The sequence below is a fragment of the Channa argus genome, chromosome 24 (assembly GCF_033026475.1).
Source record: "Channa argus isolate prfri chromosome 24, Channa argus male v1.0, whole genome shotgun sequence".
Taxonomy (NCBI): Eukaryota; Metazoa; Chordata; class Actinopteri; order Anabantiformes; family Channidae; genus Channa; species Channa argus.
Genome location: NC_090220.1, coordinates 382,959 through 398,895, shown reverse-complemented (window position 1 = coordinate 398,895; position 15,937 = coordinate 382,959). Strand labels below are relative to the sequence as shown.

Genomic DNA, 15,937 nt, shown 5'->3' with positions numbered 1-15,937 from the left:
GTTTATTTATACAACAAAAAGGATGATGTCTCACACCTTTGTGGACTTTTTGTTTCAAAATGTTCTCAATTGTGTGTTTGTAGTGAAAATATAGTCAGAGAAGATACTTTTCCTGTGACAAAAAAGATTCAACATTTCTATTCTAGTCTCTGTACCTGAACTGATAAACCCAGGATACAAAATTCACAATAAGGTGTAAAAAGATGTGCATGATCATAAATTCAGTAACAAACAACAGAAAACACCAACAAAATAATTTTATTTTTATAGTGAATTCTTTTTGAATCCTCTAGTTCACAATTTTTCAAGTGCATATATGAAGAGAGAACTGGTTTTGCTGCACTTTGTTAACTCTGAGCTTTACCAAAATATCTAATCCACAAACTCACATTTCAGTGTGTATTTTAAGTTGTTGAGATGCTTTTGAATGTTGTTTTGAGACACATTTTAAAAACTGTGAAGGCATCTTTTCACATAAATTAAAAAAAAAAATGTTTAAATTGACGATATACTAATTAGGCCAGGTTGTCAAGCTCACATTCTGCAGTTTGAAACGGTGGCTTGGATAAATCACACCTTTTATTTGACTTACTACTTACTAAATACTGAAGCTGAGCATTTCATCACAAAGGGCCACATATTTGCACTAAAACACACAAAACTATTTATTTGCACCGTATTTGTATGAGTGTATTGTTTTTTGAAAGGCAAAGTAGTGACTGCTGTTTTGGTATCGTTTGCCATTGAGTTATGTTAATATAACTAACTGCTTAATGGTTGCATTAGAAATTCTTTTAAAATTCACTCTTACTTGATGAAAAAGCTTCTGGACATCTGCATATGAGCTACTGTACAAATATTTGTTATTCTACTTATAATGTAAATACAGCTCTGAGGTGATTTTTGAGTTTAAATAAAACAAAGAAATTAAGGAGAATCATTTTCAAAATCATATCAAAATAAATAGTAATAAATGGCTGAACAAATCAGTGTCCAAACTGTTTGTGATAAACCTACTTCACATACTATGGGACAGTGATGACCTGAGGTAGCAAGAGTTCATAAAATGCTCGCACAATGGGGGTGGGGGTGGAGTATACTCAGTCCAACTGTCAGGATAGTTTAAATGATAATAATAAATACTTGACTACTTAAAAGTTTCACTTTACAGTGCTGCATTCATTAATAAAAATAGGTCTGTTTAAAGGTAGACATTTTGACTCAACAAAGTAGGAAGAGCACAGGGGTTAACTAAATGAATTTTTCAGACTATTGCATACCATACTTCATGTTATTCCTCATAATAATTAATGTAGCAGGACATTAATACAACATGGAGTAGTCTGGCAGTCATGGCTTTGCGTTTAGAGTCCACTAGATGGAGCCGTTAAGACTCACAGTTTGGCTTTTTTTGCATGCAAGATCCAATAAAACAAAGCGTCTGCCATGTGCTACACTCTGGTCAGTCTGACCAGTCATTTTCATCCAGTTCAGAGTCTTCATCGGAGTCACTATACTCCACTGCAATGCGTCTGGACAGGATAGTGGCAACATCATTTCCCACTGGTTCTTGTTTGTTTTGCTGCTCCTGCTGCTCTTGGACTTTCTTTAGCTGGATGCCTAATGAGGGCACAGATGCAAAAAAGTAAAACAAGATTACATTTTGCGTTTGTCAACTCTTTTCAGTGTGAACTCTTAAAAGTGTCACACCCCTCTGTAAATTGCAAAGCTTTAATGCAATTGCTACAAAGCACAATTATTCATTTCTTCAATTTCCTGCTGCTATTGGTTTGTTTGTAGCAGCTGAGGCACATGTGAACATGACTCTTTTTTCTGCCACATCCATCAAGTCTATTTCTAGCTTGCACCCATCTCTATTTAAAGCCTCCAAGTTACTTGTGAAAGTATACACAGTCAAAATTGGCAGTAGACTTTGTCTTATACTGAAGTGCTAGTTATTTGTGGGTGTATTGCAATACAAAGACAAACACACAAGACCCAGTGGTAGATGCAGAGAGCAATCTATGTTGATGATTACCAAACTGTTGCTGCCCACAAACTGCACTGATCACTCTATTGTCTGATAACATTTTAAAAAGTACATGTACATGTAAATGACTGTGCTGTGACATCAGTTACAGTGACATCTAGGATGACTGATTAGAGGTTAAATAATAAAAGTTACCCCCAAGTGATGAACTCTGTGGAGAAAGAAGATTCAACCAACCCAGCACCCAAAAGCATTTCATATTTCAATTCTAATGTTGTATATCTAAGGTACAATTTTTAGTTTTGTTTATTTCCGTGTTTCTCTACTTTTTACGAACATATAGAGAAGTGACGAAGGTGGGACTTTGTGACATCTGGTGGCAGAAAAGCAACATAGAGCTGTGGCAATTGACACTTTTAAATAACCATGTCTACATTTATCTGAATAGCATAAAACAATGCCAAATAATGTCTGACTGCAACACGGCCATACTAACCCATGCGAATGGCAGATAGCAGATCACTTCTTGCATCTCTCACAGGTTTGTTGTCTTCTCTATACCCTGCTAGGTGTGAGGGTGCAGCTGGAGGAGGGAGAGGTGGAGGTGGAGGACCTGGGGGAGGAGGGACCATGCAAGGTCCTGGAGGAGGAACAGGTGGGAGAGAGTAGCCTGGGCCTACATGCAAAATTCCATTATGTGGTGTTGGTGGTAGTGGACCCAGAGGAAACCCAAAGGCTGTCTGTGATGATGGGATGGCTGGGCCTGGAGCAGAAGGTGGAGGCACAAAGCTGGCCGACAGTGAAAGAAAGAGCGCTATGTTAGAAAAGAAAAAAACTGTATTTGATTGCTTTTCTGATTATGTAAATGACAAACATACTCTGCAGGTGGACGTATTGAACCGTTTATTTGGTCTTCGGCGTGGGGCTCCGCTGCGGCATAGGTTACCCTCTTGTAGTTGACATCAATGCTGTGGTATTCATGCTCCACAGGTGGTGAGGGACGCGAGTTCCCTGGCTCATAATCATGAAACTTGGCATAGTTACAAGCAGCGTGGGCAATAGGTGGAGAGACAAGGTAGTCAGGGAAGTCAGGCCTGCGTAAACAATAAAAGACAGAAAGCTTCTCATTCACATGGCAGATTTGTTGTGAGAAAATCAAAACTGTAGCTTTAAACAACAAAGATATCACTATCATCATATTCATAAAATTGGGTCTAGATTTTATTCCTTTATACAAATTATACAATATTTTTTAAGGTGTATTTTCAAGGTAAATGTTGCCTTTATTAGGTATTTAAAATTAAGGAGAGATAGAAGGGAGGGAAAGGGACATACAGTAGAGGAAAATTTATGTCATCAGACTATCAACAGTTTTGCAGTTTTTACAATATTATTCTAAAATTTGTCATTGTCTGTTCATTAGCATCAACAGTCTGATAATGATGCTAAAACTAGGCCAGAAGGTTTCATATAACTACATCTGAAAAAGCATATTTGGTTGCAGCTTTGCACTAGAACTAACCTGCCGTCTGGGGAAAGAGAGCCCTCAGATGATGCCCCCCGTTGGAGAGTCTGTGGATGACGATGGTCTGGACGAAGCTCTTTATCGATTCCCATCATGTTCCACTCTTGCCTGCGGTTTCGGGCCTTTCTCACCTTCTTCACCTCCCGCTGAAGGGTACCGCTTTCCATGCAGCGCTTCTGTTCCTGTGTAGGAAGGGACAAAACACGAGAATGAAAAAACATTTTCCCAATAAATACACACAAATTAAAACACTCGGCAGAGTGTGTTCACCCTTTGTCTCCTCCTTTCTTTCCTCTTGTCTTCTGTGTCTTGGAGCATTTTCTCCTTCCACAGCTCAAAAAAGTAAGATGGGTCTGAGTAGAACTTCATTGCATCAGCGGAATCCTCTCTGTGTTTATAAAGCAATTTTGCACATGAAATCAGATGCTTTAACTGAGCATTTATCACACCTTTTTGCACATGCAGTACCTGTAAGCCGTGAGGGTGCTGAGGGGGGGAGGCCTGTCACTGTTGTTGTACATGTCAGCCACTGAGTTTGTCATGCTGCCCTCGGACAAAACCTGCTGGTCCTGGACAGTAAAGCTTTTAAACGCCTTCCTCATATTTATGTCATGAAGCGCGACTGCAAAACAGCAGGTCAAAGCTTTTAGGTTTAAAACATGAGATAAAAAATGACAGAACGGGAGAGTGGAAAATGTGGTTTAAAACCAGCAGACAGATTTAATGCTGTCCTCTGTACTAACCCTCCTCCACGCTAGAGTCCAGCTGGGTAACCTTGATTGCCAAGCGGTCGATACGGTCCTGGAGAGAGTTTGCGCGCACATAAAAGGTGTTGGCCTCATTGAAGAGCTCCCCAAAAACGTTTTCTGCATGTTTGCCTAAAAACCAGAGCAAGGAACAAGAAGGAAATGTACGAAGGGTTCTTTTAATAGTTGATGTGTGTCTCAGGTAATGAAATAGCAAAATAATATCTGAAACAGGAAAATAATAAAAGAATCGGAAAAAAAAACACAAAGTCTGTTTTGACTTGTTGCTCTTCATTATTTACACATATATGGAGAAAGCGTCTACTGTGTTTAAATAGAGTATTGCAAATTGAAAATTGTTTATTTATAAAAATGTAGGTTTTGATATTTGGTTTTATACACCTACAAAAAGTGAGCTTTGTCTGTCCTCTATACGGTTTATCTTTGGTGTCTGATAAAATATGAATTCTTTACTCCTGCATTTCTGTTATATTTATCTGTATTATGAATAGGTGTGGGTCGACGGGACAACGTAATCGATTGAAAAAATAAGTCGATCTAGGAAACGCGCGTGACACATAGTAAGGGCTAGAAGTATAGCCGAAGTTACTCATTACCTCAGATGGACAACAGCAGTGCTCTTTGTAAAAACGCTCCGTAAATTAACGATCTATAAGAGGAAATGATCCAAAACACTCGTTAAACGATCAGAAACGTGTAGAAAAGCGATCATTTCAGCTGTGTTCACCACAAGTAGCTTGTTGGCTAATGGCTGACTTCCACCTAAAGCTGGATGTGCTGCCCTCAATGCACTAACCTTTTAACCTAATGTGCCACAGGTTCCGGTGGACACTGAACCACGCAGGACCCTGTAGCAGCTGTTAGCAAAGAGCAGCAGCAGCAGACAGAGGAGGACAGGGTTCAGTGTAATTCATGTTCGCTCTTGTTAAACTTCACCCAGCAAATGATTAAGGAGATATCATTGAGTCTAAGTGGAGACTTTGCTCTTGTGCATATGAATGAATGAATTTCCATTCAGTTGTATGTTTATTGGGCACAAACTAAGCCAGTCTGATCCAACAGTCCTGCAGTAAATCCTGCTACATGAAGGTGATAATACCTTATGGTCAAACTCAGAGGAGTTAATTCAGTTGCGGAGGCTGTTATTGTGCTGCTCTTGAACTGTAGTGAAGACAGGAGAGTTTGTTATGTAGTTAGAATTCACTGATACACTACATGGGGTTTACAAAAGCTCTTGCTTTAATTATATTGTGGGGAGACTTTATATTATTCTGTAAAACACAGATTATCAGTTAAGACTGACCTATTTGGAGAGAGAGGAATAATTATTATTTGACTGATGAATTTCCATTTTGTTTTGTTTTAAATTTAAATTTAATTTAAATTAGGGAAAATAATCTATAGATTAATGTATTAATAGAAAAAATAATTGATAGATTAATTGACAGAAAATAAATAAAAATTGTGCAGTACAGCCCTAATTATGCACAAGGAATATGTGTTTGGTTTCTGCAGATAAGAGCATGAATGGAACATATCAAATAGCTCCAATCCACTTAACGTACAGTAGAAGCTATCATTAGACTGCCTGTGTTTGTGTCTCAATGACGCTCTGTCTTCTCTGCCTGTGATACAAAGCTTTACTATAAGCTCTAAGCTTCCGTAAAATCACTAAACACACACACACACACACACACACACACACACACACACACACACACACACTAGTGTATGCAGGAGTAAATATTCTTTAACGATTTTATTATGATTTAAACATTTATTGATTAATGCTAGTAACTGTGCTGTACTTACTCAGACTACTGAGCTGGCGGATTATGGCGGACAGCGTGTTGTTGGTTACACATTCCAGCTCGTTGCCAACTCCATCAGGCACTGCGCTGTGGCACAGGTGCCGAGGATCAATGTTTCTCTTGACCAGTGGCATGACCCCTTCTCACATCTCGGCTACAGAAGCACCTACAGTGAGACAGTGTGAAGACAGTGCTGACAGTTTTCTGGACAGTACAACCTTTCAAACTGAACTTTAACACATTAATCTATATTTGTAAAGCTTCATATTTGGTAATGAAACATGGTATCCAAATGCTAAGGTTGGACTGACCCACAATATATTTCAAACATATTGCAGGTCAATGAAAGTGGGCCTCACTATTTTTCTATTTTCTAACCAATTACTGCAGTAATTTCATTTTTCATGCAAAAAATGCCCTATTTTATGCCAGTGGCAGACCTTTTATTCCTTTTTGGCTTTGATAAGTTTAAAAATGAGTTGCAAAGTGTATAATGGGCCGCATCAAAATCATAATGTAACGTTTATGACTGTGTTATTTTTGCTATGTTGTATTTCTTGCCGCTTTCTGTTGAATGTTACTATTTATCACCACATGTTAAAGTGCAACACATATTGTATTTTTTTGCATATCTTTTGTGATGATTAACAGCTGTTTTATTCAGCAAGCTTATTGTTATAGTAGAGGTGTGAAGACAACAGATGAGGCTATTTGTAAGTGAATTTGCGAGTCACTTTACACTCCTTTATGAAATGGACTTGAAACAGGGCACTGAGTGAGAGCGGGAGGGGTGACCCATCACATTGGTAACAATAAGCACATCAATTTACCACTATCACAATTTTTTTATTCTGTCTATGAAGACAAGCAAATCAGAAATAACACATAAATGTTTGATTACACAGGGGTTTGAAATACTTCATTAACACCAAAATAAAGGCTGCATATTTTGAACAAAAATAAGTTTCCCATATGAACTATGGTAAGAATTCACAAGTTTACAAATATTTTGTGGGGTTTCTAAGAGAGCACTGAGTTGACATTGTAAAGCTACATAAAACTAAAGCCTTCTTTAGATCAAACTTTGAAAGTTAAAGAAATAAAGTATTTGAAGATCTACTTTTAATTCTGAGTTCCCACTTGTGCTACTCTCCCTCTACCATGGTTCAGCAAGGGAATACTCTCTGGTTGCAGGAGTTTTCATATTAAAAAGAGTGAATTTGTAAAAATACTCATTTGTAGAGCTGAACATTATTTTAATCACTGATTGTCATTTTAAATTTTTTTTGGCAAGCAACTTCTCCTTTCCTTTCAGCTGTTCCCTTTTAGGGGTCACCACAGCGAATCACCTGCCTCCATCTAAGCCTGTCCTCTGCATCCTCTTCTCTCACACAAACTAACTTCATGTCCTCTCTCACTACATCCATAAATCTCCTCTTTGGTCTTCCTGTAGACCTCCTGCCTAGCAACATCCTTCTACGGATATATTCCCAGTTTCTCCTCTGAACATGTCCAAACCACCTCAATCTGGCCTCTCTGAGTTTATCTCTATAACATCCAACATGAGCTGTGCCTTTGATGTACTCATTCCTGATCCTGTCCATCCTCTTCACTCCCAAAGAGAAGCTCAACATCTTAAGCTCTGCTCCCTCCAGCTCTGCCTCCTGTCTTTTCTTCAGTGCCACTGTCTCTAAGCCAAACAACATTGCTGGTCTCACCACCGTCTTGAAGACCTTTCCTTTAATTCTCACTGATACTCTTTTATCACACAACACACCTGACACTTTTCTCCACCCGTTCCAACCTGCTTGCACTCGCCTCTTCACCTCTTTTCCACACTCTCCATTGCTTTGGACTGTTGACCGTAAGTCCTGCACCTTGTTCACCTCTGCTCCCTGTAACCTCACTCTTCCACTCGGCTCCCTCTCATTCACATACATGTATTCTGTCTTGCTGCGACTAACCTTCATTCATGTGCTTTTCAGAGCAGACCTCCACCTCTTTAGATTTTCCTCAACATGCTCCCTGCTCTCGCTACAGAGGAGAATGTCATCTGCAAACATCATAGTCCATGGAGATTCCTGTCTAACCTCATCTGTCAGCCTGTCCATCACCAGAGCAAACAAGAAGGGGCTCAGAGCTGATACTTGATGCAGACCCCCCTCCACCTTGAACTCCTCTGTCACACATGCAGCACATCTCACCACGGTCTTACAGCTCTCATACAGGTCCTGCACCACTCTAACATGGTGCAGGACATGGTGCCACTTCTCTGCCACTCCAGCTCTCTTTGCTGTCTTACCTTCTCTTTGCACCCTGTCATACGCTTTCTCTAAATCTACAAGGACGCAATGCATCTCCCTATGACCTTCTCTGTACTTCTCCATCAGTATCCTCAAAGCAAATACTGCATCAGTTGTTCTCTTTCTAGGAATGAAACCATATTGCTGCACACAAATGTTCACCTCTGCCATTAGCCTAGCTTCCGCTACTCTTTCCCACAACTTTATTGTTTGGCTCATCAGCTTTATTTCTCTGTAGTTGCCGCAGCTCTGCACATCTCCCTTGTTCTTAGAAATCGGCACCAGTACACTTTTCCTTCATTCCTCTGGCATCCGCTCACTCTCCAAAATATTATTAAACAAACTAGTCAGAAACTCTACTGCCACCTCTCCTAGACACTTCCATACCTCCACACGTATGTTATCAGGACCAACTGCCTTTCAACTGTCAATACATTTCCATCCTTATCTTTAATCACCCTAACCTGCTGCCTTTCCATCTCTATCTCTCTGCCTCGCCAACCTGTACAGATCCACCTCTGCTATCTTACTGTCCAACCTAGCACAAAAGTTCTCATATGCCCTTTGTTTGAGCTTCTCCACCTCTACCTTCACCGTACGGTGCATCTCCCTGTACTCCTGTCTACTCTCTTCAATCCTCTCAGTGTCCCACGTCTTCTTAGCTGGCAAGCAACAATTGTGGAAAAAGAATCTACACATTTTAATCTTCTTTCTGTCTGTCAACAGACTGTTGAAGCCTCATATAGCTTCGGTTGAACCCATTGAACAGATAATGGTCTGGATTTTGTTTCTCATCACTCACATTGAATACCAGTTGGATCTCGTTGCAGTCATCGTACACAGAAAGAACATGCCCTGTCCCCTTTTCACTGAACAGTACTGTGCAAACATTTTAAGCACATTAATGGTCCGAGTTCCACCAAACACTGACTTAAATAACATGTCAGTCTGGGATTATACAAAGAGACAAATGCATGAAGCAACCCATGAACCCAGCCAAACTGTGACAAAGTATAAATTAGCACATGGCATTGGCAACCAGATATTTATTTAAATTAGGATTCCCCTATTTTCTGTACTTTTTATTAAGTTGACTAATAAATGTTAAGACATTATTTTTGAAAGCATTCACACTTTACTTTTGATAGCCTTTGCTTAGCACTACTGGACGTCTATAATGTGACTACATTAACACTACAAAGGATAATTTAAGTGTGGAAATTAAGTGTGGCAATGGCTCAGATGAAATAATAAAAGTATGTCAAACAATTCACACAAGAAGCGGTTACAGCTAAAATAAGTTTTGTTTTTAAAGCAATAGTCTTTCAATCCCATGCAAAAAAAGTTACAATTATAACTTTATATGAGTTTCACAGCGAATTACCCAAGATGCAATGCGTCACACTTCCAAACCATCGGAGGTCACTGGAAGCAGATGTCAATTAGCGTACTTTGGCATTTTTCTCGACTGGAGATTTGAACTCGTTACAGCAGGTAAAGTCTTCAGTACTCGCACACACACAGCACGATTATTGTAATAACATGTAGCAGCAAATGCAGCGTTAAAACACAAACAGATATACACGTCCTACCATAAAGCTGTAGCTAGCTTATTTGTTGGCTCAATGTGCGGTTCTGTTGACGTCAGCACGCTGAGAAGGCGCAACGACAGTGGAGTCCAATCTATCTCATCCTTTAAATTAAACTCTGCTGGCCTGTTGAAGTCCAGTGTTGGACAGTAACTGTACTTATCTCTGCACGGTTGAGTTCACTCTGAAAACAAATCTCTCTGGTCCAAATCACAGCTTGATCCCATGAGGGGATTTCAGCAGATTTACTCCTGTCATCCAATCACAGTCGTCATGCCAACCGTCCGACATCCAAGTGTTTTATTTCAGGATGTTTTAGTCCTGTTTTTGGACTGTATGCCATGAATGCCATGTCTTCTATGAATTGTATATGAAAATGACAATTTCTTATTAATACCATTTTTATTATTACCATTAAGTAAGTAAAGTAAAAGTAAAGTATTCATTTTCTGAATTTGTCATTGAGTCTAATCAGATCAGAAACTACACAACCCAATGCATCTTAAGTGTCTTAGAATGACTTGTTTCTTTAACAAAACTAGTGTTGTAGAGCAGAGAAAGGTTAAATCCTTACATGTTTGGAAACAGTAAACACTGGCTTTTTGTCGTGACAGTGACAAATAATTTGATTAATATTATCCAGATTAAACAATAAATTAATTAATCTTTAATTGTTTTAGCTTTGCATTAAATGCATAAAATTTTTTTCTAAATGTTCTTCCTATTCTCCAAAGAACATTCTTTTTTGTACTTGTGTGTTACAGCTGATCAGAAACTGTATTTTTTTGTATTTAACATTTATGCTGGTTTTGCTGTTGAACATTAACAGCAGTCCCAGCCAATCTATCTACATCTCAGTGGGCCCAACCTGGATTAATACTTAAGTAAGACACCCACACACACACTCACTCGTCTTTCTCACAGATGGCATCATCTGGACTGCAGGATAGAGTGGTGTAACCCAAATATAGAGCTTAAATGTTTATAAGTAGCACATCAGGAAACTGTAACTTATAGGTATTAAAGGACTATGACTTGTTTCACTGAGAAATTGTTTAACCCAAATATGTCAATGTAATCTACATTGGTAAAAGGAATGAAACATCATACCAATTTCATGGCCAACCAATCATACAAAAACAGGAAAAAACACTAAATATTTTCAAATATTGAAGAATCCAGTAAGTGTGGAATCAAGATCCAGTCAGAGAATGACTACCAGGCATAAGGAATGATACCAAAATCTACACTGAGACCAACAGGAGACAGATATTTGTGAAATACATTCAGAAGAACTTACATTGATGAAGCAGTTATTCAAAAACCCCACTTATTTTTTAAAATTAGGATCCACCAGCTTCTTTATTGCATAGATTGAAATCTGTTTAATGTGTCTTAATGTCTTTTATTACTTTTGCTCTTAGGTAATATGTTTGCAGAGCACAGCCTTTCTGTGAGGGATCTTCCATATTTTAGATGTTGTCTTAATCTTATGTTAATCATAATCGAGCATTAACCCTGATATAGTACTTACCCTCTACATTATTACCACCATTGAACCTGCTGGATTCACACAATGTAGCCAACCAGCAGAAAACCCACTTAGTGCAGACCACACTGTACAATAATACTCTCTATCATCCATTACACAATGAAACACAGACTGCCTCTCTTCTGATATTTGTCCTCCCATTATAGCTTTCTAGTCCTACTTAGCACTGATCACTGGTGCCTTGCAAGTTATTATTAAACAGAGCGAGTGACACACACACAAACACACACTCACACACACACTTACACATGAGAGCTGTGGCCTGAGTATCAGTACATATGTTACCATTCCCCTTCTGTGTTTAGCTCTTTCAAGTTAACATTTAGGCTTAAGTTAAAATCCTCTTACACTATCTCAGTGCATCAAAAGACATTTTAAAAATCATGACTTACCTTGAAAAAGACAATTTCTATATACTTCAAGCTTCATATGTCTATGGAATACAGCAAATGTCAAGTAGCTAAAGTAGGAAAATAATCAGTCAAGCACCTGCAGGTGAGAAGGTCTTACAGGATCCCATTTCTGGTAGACATAAGACATTTAAATCCTTCATTCACTGTGCTCAATATTTTAAGTTAAGTCTCCATAATATTCGTGTAAGTATACCAGCATTTTATTGAGGAGGCATTTTTTTACACATTTGTGTGTTTTCTGCATCTTTAGGTTAAGTAGTGTTTGAGAAAATAATACTGGTGATAGTGTCTTACCTAATCAAAGTTGTAATTCGGGAAATGTAGGTCCATTACTTCCTGGAACTTGATCCATACTACAGATTTGTACAACTGAAATAGCCTACTAACTTGAAAACTGTAAAGAGCAAGAGAATGGTAACAAATCAAACTTGTAGTGTTTTAAAGTTCACTATGGCAACTTATTTGAGGAAAAACAATAAAGCGTTCACCAAAAATGTATAAAAGAGAGCACATAGTAACATTCATCCTATGTTTGAACTCAACCCCTTCAATCCTCTCTTGGTGTCATCTATTGGGTAATGTTTGTAGAACAAGGGAGTGCAGTAAAACTGTGGCTTAAAAACTGCTATTCTTATAAGATGATTTAAAGAATCTTACCTTTAAAGAGAGTTGTAACCGTGCAGTGTGTGTAATATATAATACATTTTGACAGGAGCTACTGTGTCTGACCTTGTGGTGTATTTGTTTCATTGGCTTATTATTGATTTTTTTAAGGAAAAGTGTTTTTAGACTTTCACAAAGAGAAATGTATTAATTATTTTCTTCATTATACAGAACCTGCTGCTGATCAGCTTGGTGAGTGATAAAGAGGAAGCAAGGGAACAGCATTGGAGTTACTTACCTAAGTCAACTGGTCCTGAGTAAGAGATCACCTTTTCAAATGTCTGAACACATTTTACACTCCATTTCAATACAGTGTCATTAGAAATGCATTTTCCTTTTATTATTTGGGGATATTATAAAACAATTCTAAATGAAGGCTCATTTAAAACCTCTAGCTAACAAATACTTAGAATTCACCCTAGCAATATTAACCTATCACCAAGTAATTATACAGCTGTTTCTTCTGAGCTCTTTCACAATGGGCCTTTACAAAACACCAAACCTTCGATTTTCCCATAGCAGAGCAGAGAACATCAGATGACAGTGGGAAGAATAATCAGTCAGAGTGTAATGCTGTATCAAAAGCCCCACAGTTCCTGAGCAGCTTTCTTTAGAGGGGGTAACTCATAGAATGCCTCAGCTTGTTTGTCTCATGATTTAAGTGGTGCACATAGCCATGGAAAGATCATTAAATCACTGTTTTACCACTTGGCTTAATCCCCACAACAAAAGGGCAAGCTACAAAAAAATGGAGGAAAAAATGGTGAGCGAGATTAAGTAGAAACTTGATGGATCTAAAGTGACGGCTCTGTTTCCCAGCGTTGCTAAGGGGAGTTAAGAACCTTGATTCCACATCTCTCAGTCTGAAGAGTGGATCGGACATTCCCTTCACTGTACCCCCATAGTGGCCAGGCGTGCTTGTAGTGTCCGCTGCTGTGGCCATCTGCTGGATTACGCAGCAGGATATATTTTTATAGAGAACATCCTATTCATATCCTGCCTGCAAAGGTTTGCATTAAGGTTGAACTCGGGTGCACTTACAATGGCAGATGATTTAAGCTCTGTCCTTCTTACAGCACCCCTCCCCATCTTTTTACTCTTTGCGGGACTGATAGCACTCGATTGAAAGGGGGAGCTTCACTGTGGCATGAAAGAGGATCTCATGCAATGCCACTGTCTGCTGCAGTTTTTTTTTTTTTCAGCCGCTGACAATAAAGTGGTGCCCAGCATGAAAAAAACATTTGTACGTGCCAAGTGTGATTGTGTCTTCTAATAGGCATCAATAGGCCAACTTCTCTGTGTTACCATACAGGTGAACTCATTCCTGGGAAAATGTTTTTTTCTTTCTCAGCCTTGTAGGCGCGATGGCGTCCCCCTTTTTCCTCGGCCTAACGGGATTAGTCGTGCCAGTGCTACCCCGGCTGTCACGGTACTGTCTACTTCCCATCTCTCTTCTGGGCCTCTAATGTGATTAACCCATTCCCTGTGGTCCAAATGGTTCTGGAGGGTGGGTAGATTGGGGAGAAAGAGGAGGGGGGCATCTCCTTGGCATGTTCATCCCTATGCCTGACTTACCATCATTGGCACCTTTGTCAGGCAGGAAGAACCCAGGTTGAAGATCTGTTACGGTTTGGAGATGACTACAAGATGCTGAGGGAACAAATTCATAGACTCAGACACCTGCAACTGAAATTTTAAAATTATTATTGAGTCAATTTTGAAATCTGAAATATTAATCCACTGTGGTTTTTGCCTATTTCAAGATACAGTAGATGTCCCTCAACCAATCTGCTGTATTTGAGTCTGATAAGTCTATTCAGGCTGATTTGCATTATGGCTTTTGCTTTCCAAGAAATCAACCCTGAATATTTACAGCTTGCTTGTAGTGGAGACAATAATGATTGCCTACGCCCGTCATCTTTTCAAATGTCATTGCTGTAGTGCTTGCCTGTTTAACACATGTCATGCCTGTTTTCAAATCATCTGCTGCACGCAGAGGACCACATGCCCTTTGCCACCACTCAGAAGGAAAAGCCTCACAACTAAAGGGCTACATACAAAACCCTGAGCTGAAACCTTATAGTGTCAGAAGATTGAATCATGTCAATTGGACTTCACAGCTTCTTCGTGAAGCTTCTCCCTCTGAGAAGAAAGAAGTCCAGTGGACATTATTCAGTCTTCTGATAAGCAAACTTGGATGAATGAGAATCTTCACCCACCTTTATAGTTGCTAACACATGTCACCTCATATTCTTAACTGTGTGGTGATGTACAGCACAATGCAGGTTCTCTGTATAGTGAGGAAATTTATTAACATGTCTATCTAAACTGTCTAAAACATTCTCCTGTTGGCATAACAGAGGAATCTATATGTGAAAGATGTGTTTTTTTATCAGTATCAGAAGTATCACAATATAAATATGAAATATTATATTATAAAATATAAAAATAATTAATATATAAGTATAATAGTATAATAATTAATAAGATTTATATTAATAATATAATTAATATAAAAATGCTGTATTTACCCAAAAAGGAAACATTTGTAGAGAGCATTAATTAATCTTGGTTTGCTTAAAGAGCCGACTATTAGTAGGGCCAATAAAATATTAGCTTAAATTATTTACAACTCTATTTGTTGTCATGTGTCTTCATGTGAAACATCTACCGCCGGGTGTTTAGCAGCACTTCACGTGAGTGCACAGTTTCAGTCAGGCGACGACACGGAGAATTAGGAGTCTTAATTAAGATTTTTTACAACCCTGCATGTGCTGTTTATCTTTGAGACAACAGGCTTGAATAGGGTGGGGTGGGGTGGATCCTTAAACAGCTGCCTGCTCTGAAACAAACCCCAGAGTTAACATGAAGGTTCAAACAATGAAGGAATGTGTCATTTAGTTATACCTTTAAAGATGCTCTGTAAAATGGGAGAAAAGCTTTAGTAGGTTTCAGTTTATCTGTGTTAATTGTATACATTTATATTTTATTAACGTTAGCAGAAGAGCAGAGAGAAAACAATTCCTCATTGTAGTTGAAAGACAATACAGTGCATGAGGGGGTAGCACCTCTTGTGTGAAGATTTGGTTGGTTTCCAATCCTGATATCCAACTGAGCACCATGTAATGGAAGATGGCACTTATTGTATTAGGAGCGGCTAATGAGTGTCTAAAAGCCTGTGTGACTGTGTGCGCAGAGGAATCTCATCGTGTGTGTTGGGTGGCACTGCAGGAAGAAAAGACAATATTGCTACAAAGCAGGCAAGGCCATGCAGTGCAGTCAGGGAAAAAATGTCCATCACTGGAGATCCTACAAGGCACGTGA

The 15,937-nt window shown here is 38.9% G+C and overlaps 1 protein-coding gene and 1 long non-coding RNA gene across 2 annotated transcripts; one reads left to right on the top strand and one right to left on the bottom strand.

Moving 5' to 3' along the window:
* Positions 1-213: 213 nt before the first annotated feature.
* wasf3a (WASP family member 3a) lies at positions 214-6,253 on the bottom strand. The gene is made up of 8 exons (XM_067494868.1): positions 6,095-6,253; positions 4,259-4,393; positions 3,984-4,137; positions 3,786-3,903; positions 3,513-3,697; positions 2,869-3,084; positions 2,487-2,779; positions 214-1,620 (listed from the first exon to the last, which is right to left on the bottom strand). The coding sequence occupies exons 1-8, from the start codon at positions 6,225-6,227 to the stop codon at positions 1,463-1,465; spliced, it is 1,392 nt and encodes a 463-aa protein (XP_067350969.1). The 5' UTR covers positions 6,228-6,253; the 3' UTR covers positions 214-1,462.
* Positions 6,254-9,796: 3,543 nt separating this feature from the next.
* Positions 9,797-14,095, top strand: LOC137109270 (uncharacterized). Its single transcript, XR_010912291.1, has 3 exons — positions 9,797-9,890; positions 12,785-12,870; positions 13,965-14,095. It is a non-coding gene; the product is annotated as an uncharacterized lncRNA (long non-coding RNA).
* The last annotated feature ends 1,842 nt before the right edge of the window (positions 14,096-15,937 follow it).

Coding starts and splice junctions, on each gene's coding strand:
- wasf3a (XM_067494868.1), bottom strand. CDS start 6,227: ATGCCACTGGTCAAGAGAAACATTGATCCTCGGCACCTGTGCCACAGC. Junction 3,904..3,983: donor AGCACCCTCACGGCTTACAG/GTACTGCATGTG, acceptor TTATAAACACAG/AGAGGATTCCGCTGATGCAA. Junction 3,698..3,785: donor AAGAAAGGAGGAGACAAAGG/GTGAACACACTC, acceptor CTTCCTACACAG/GAACAGAAGCGCTGCATGGA.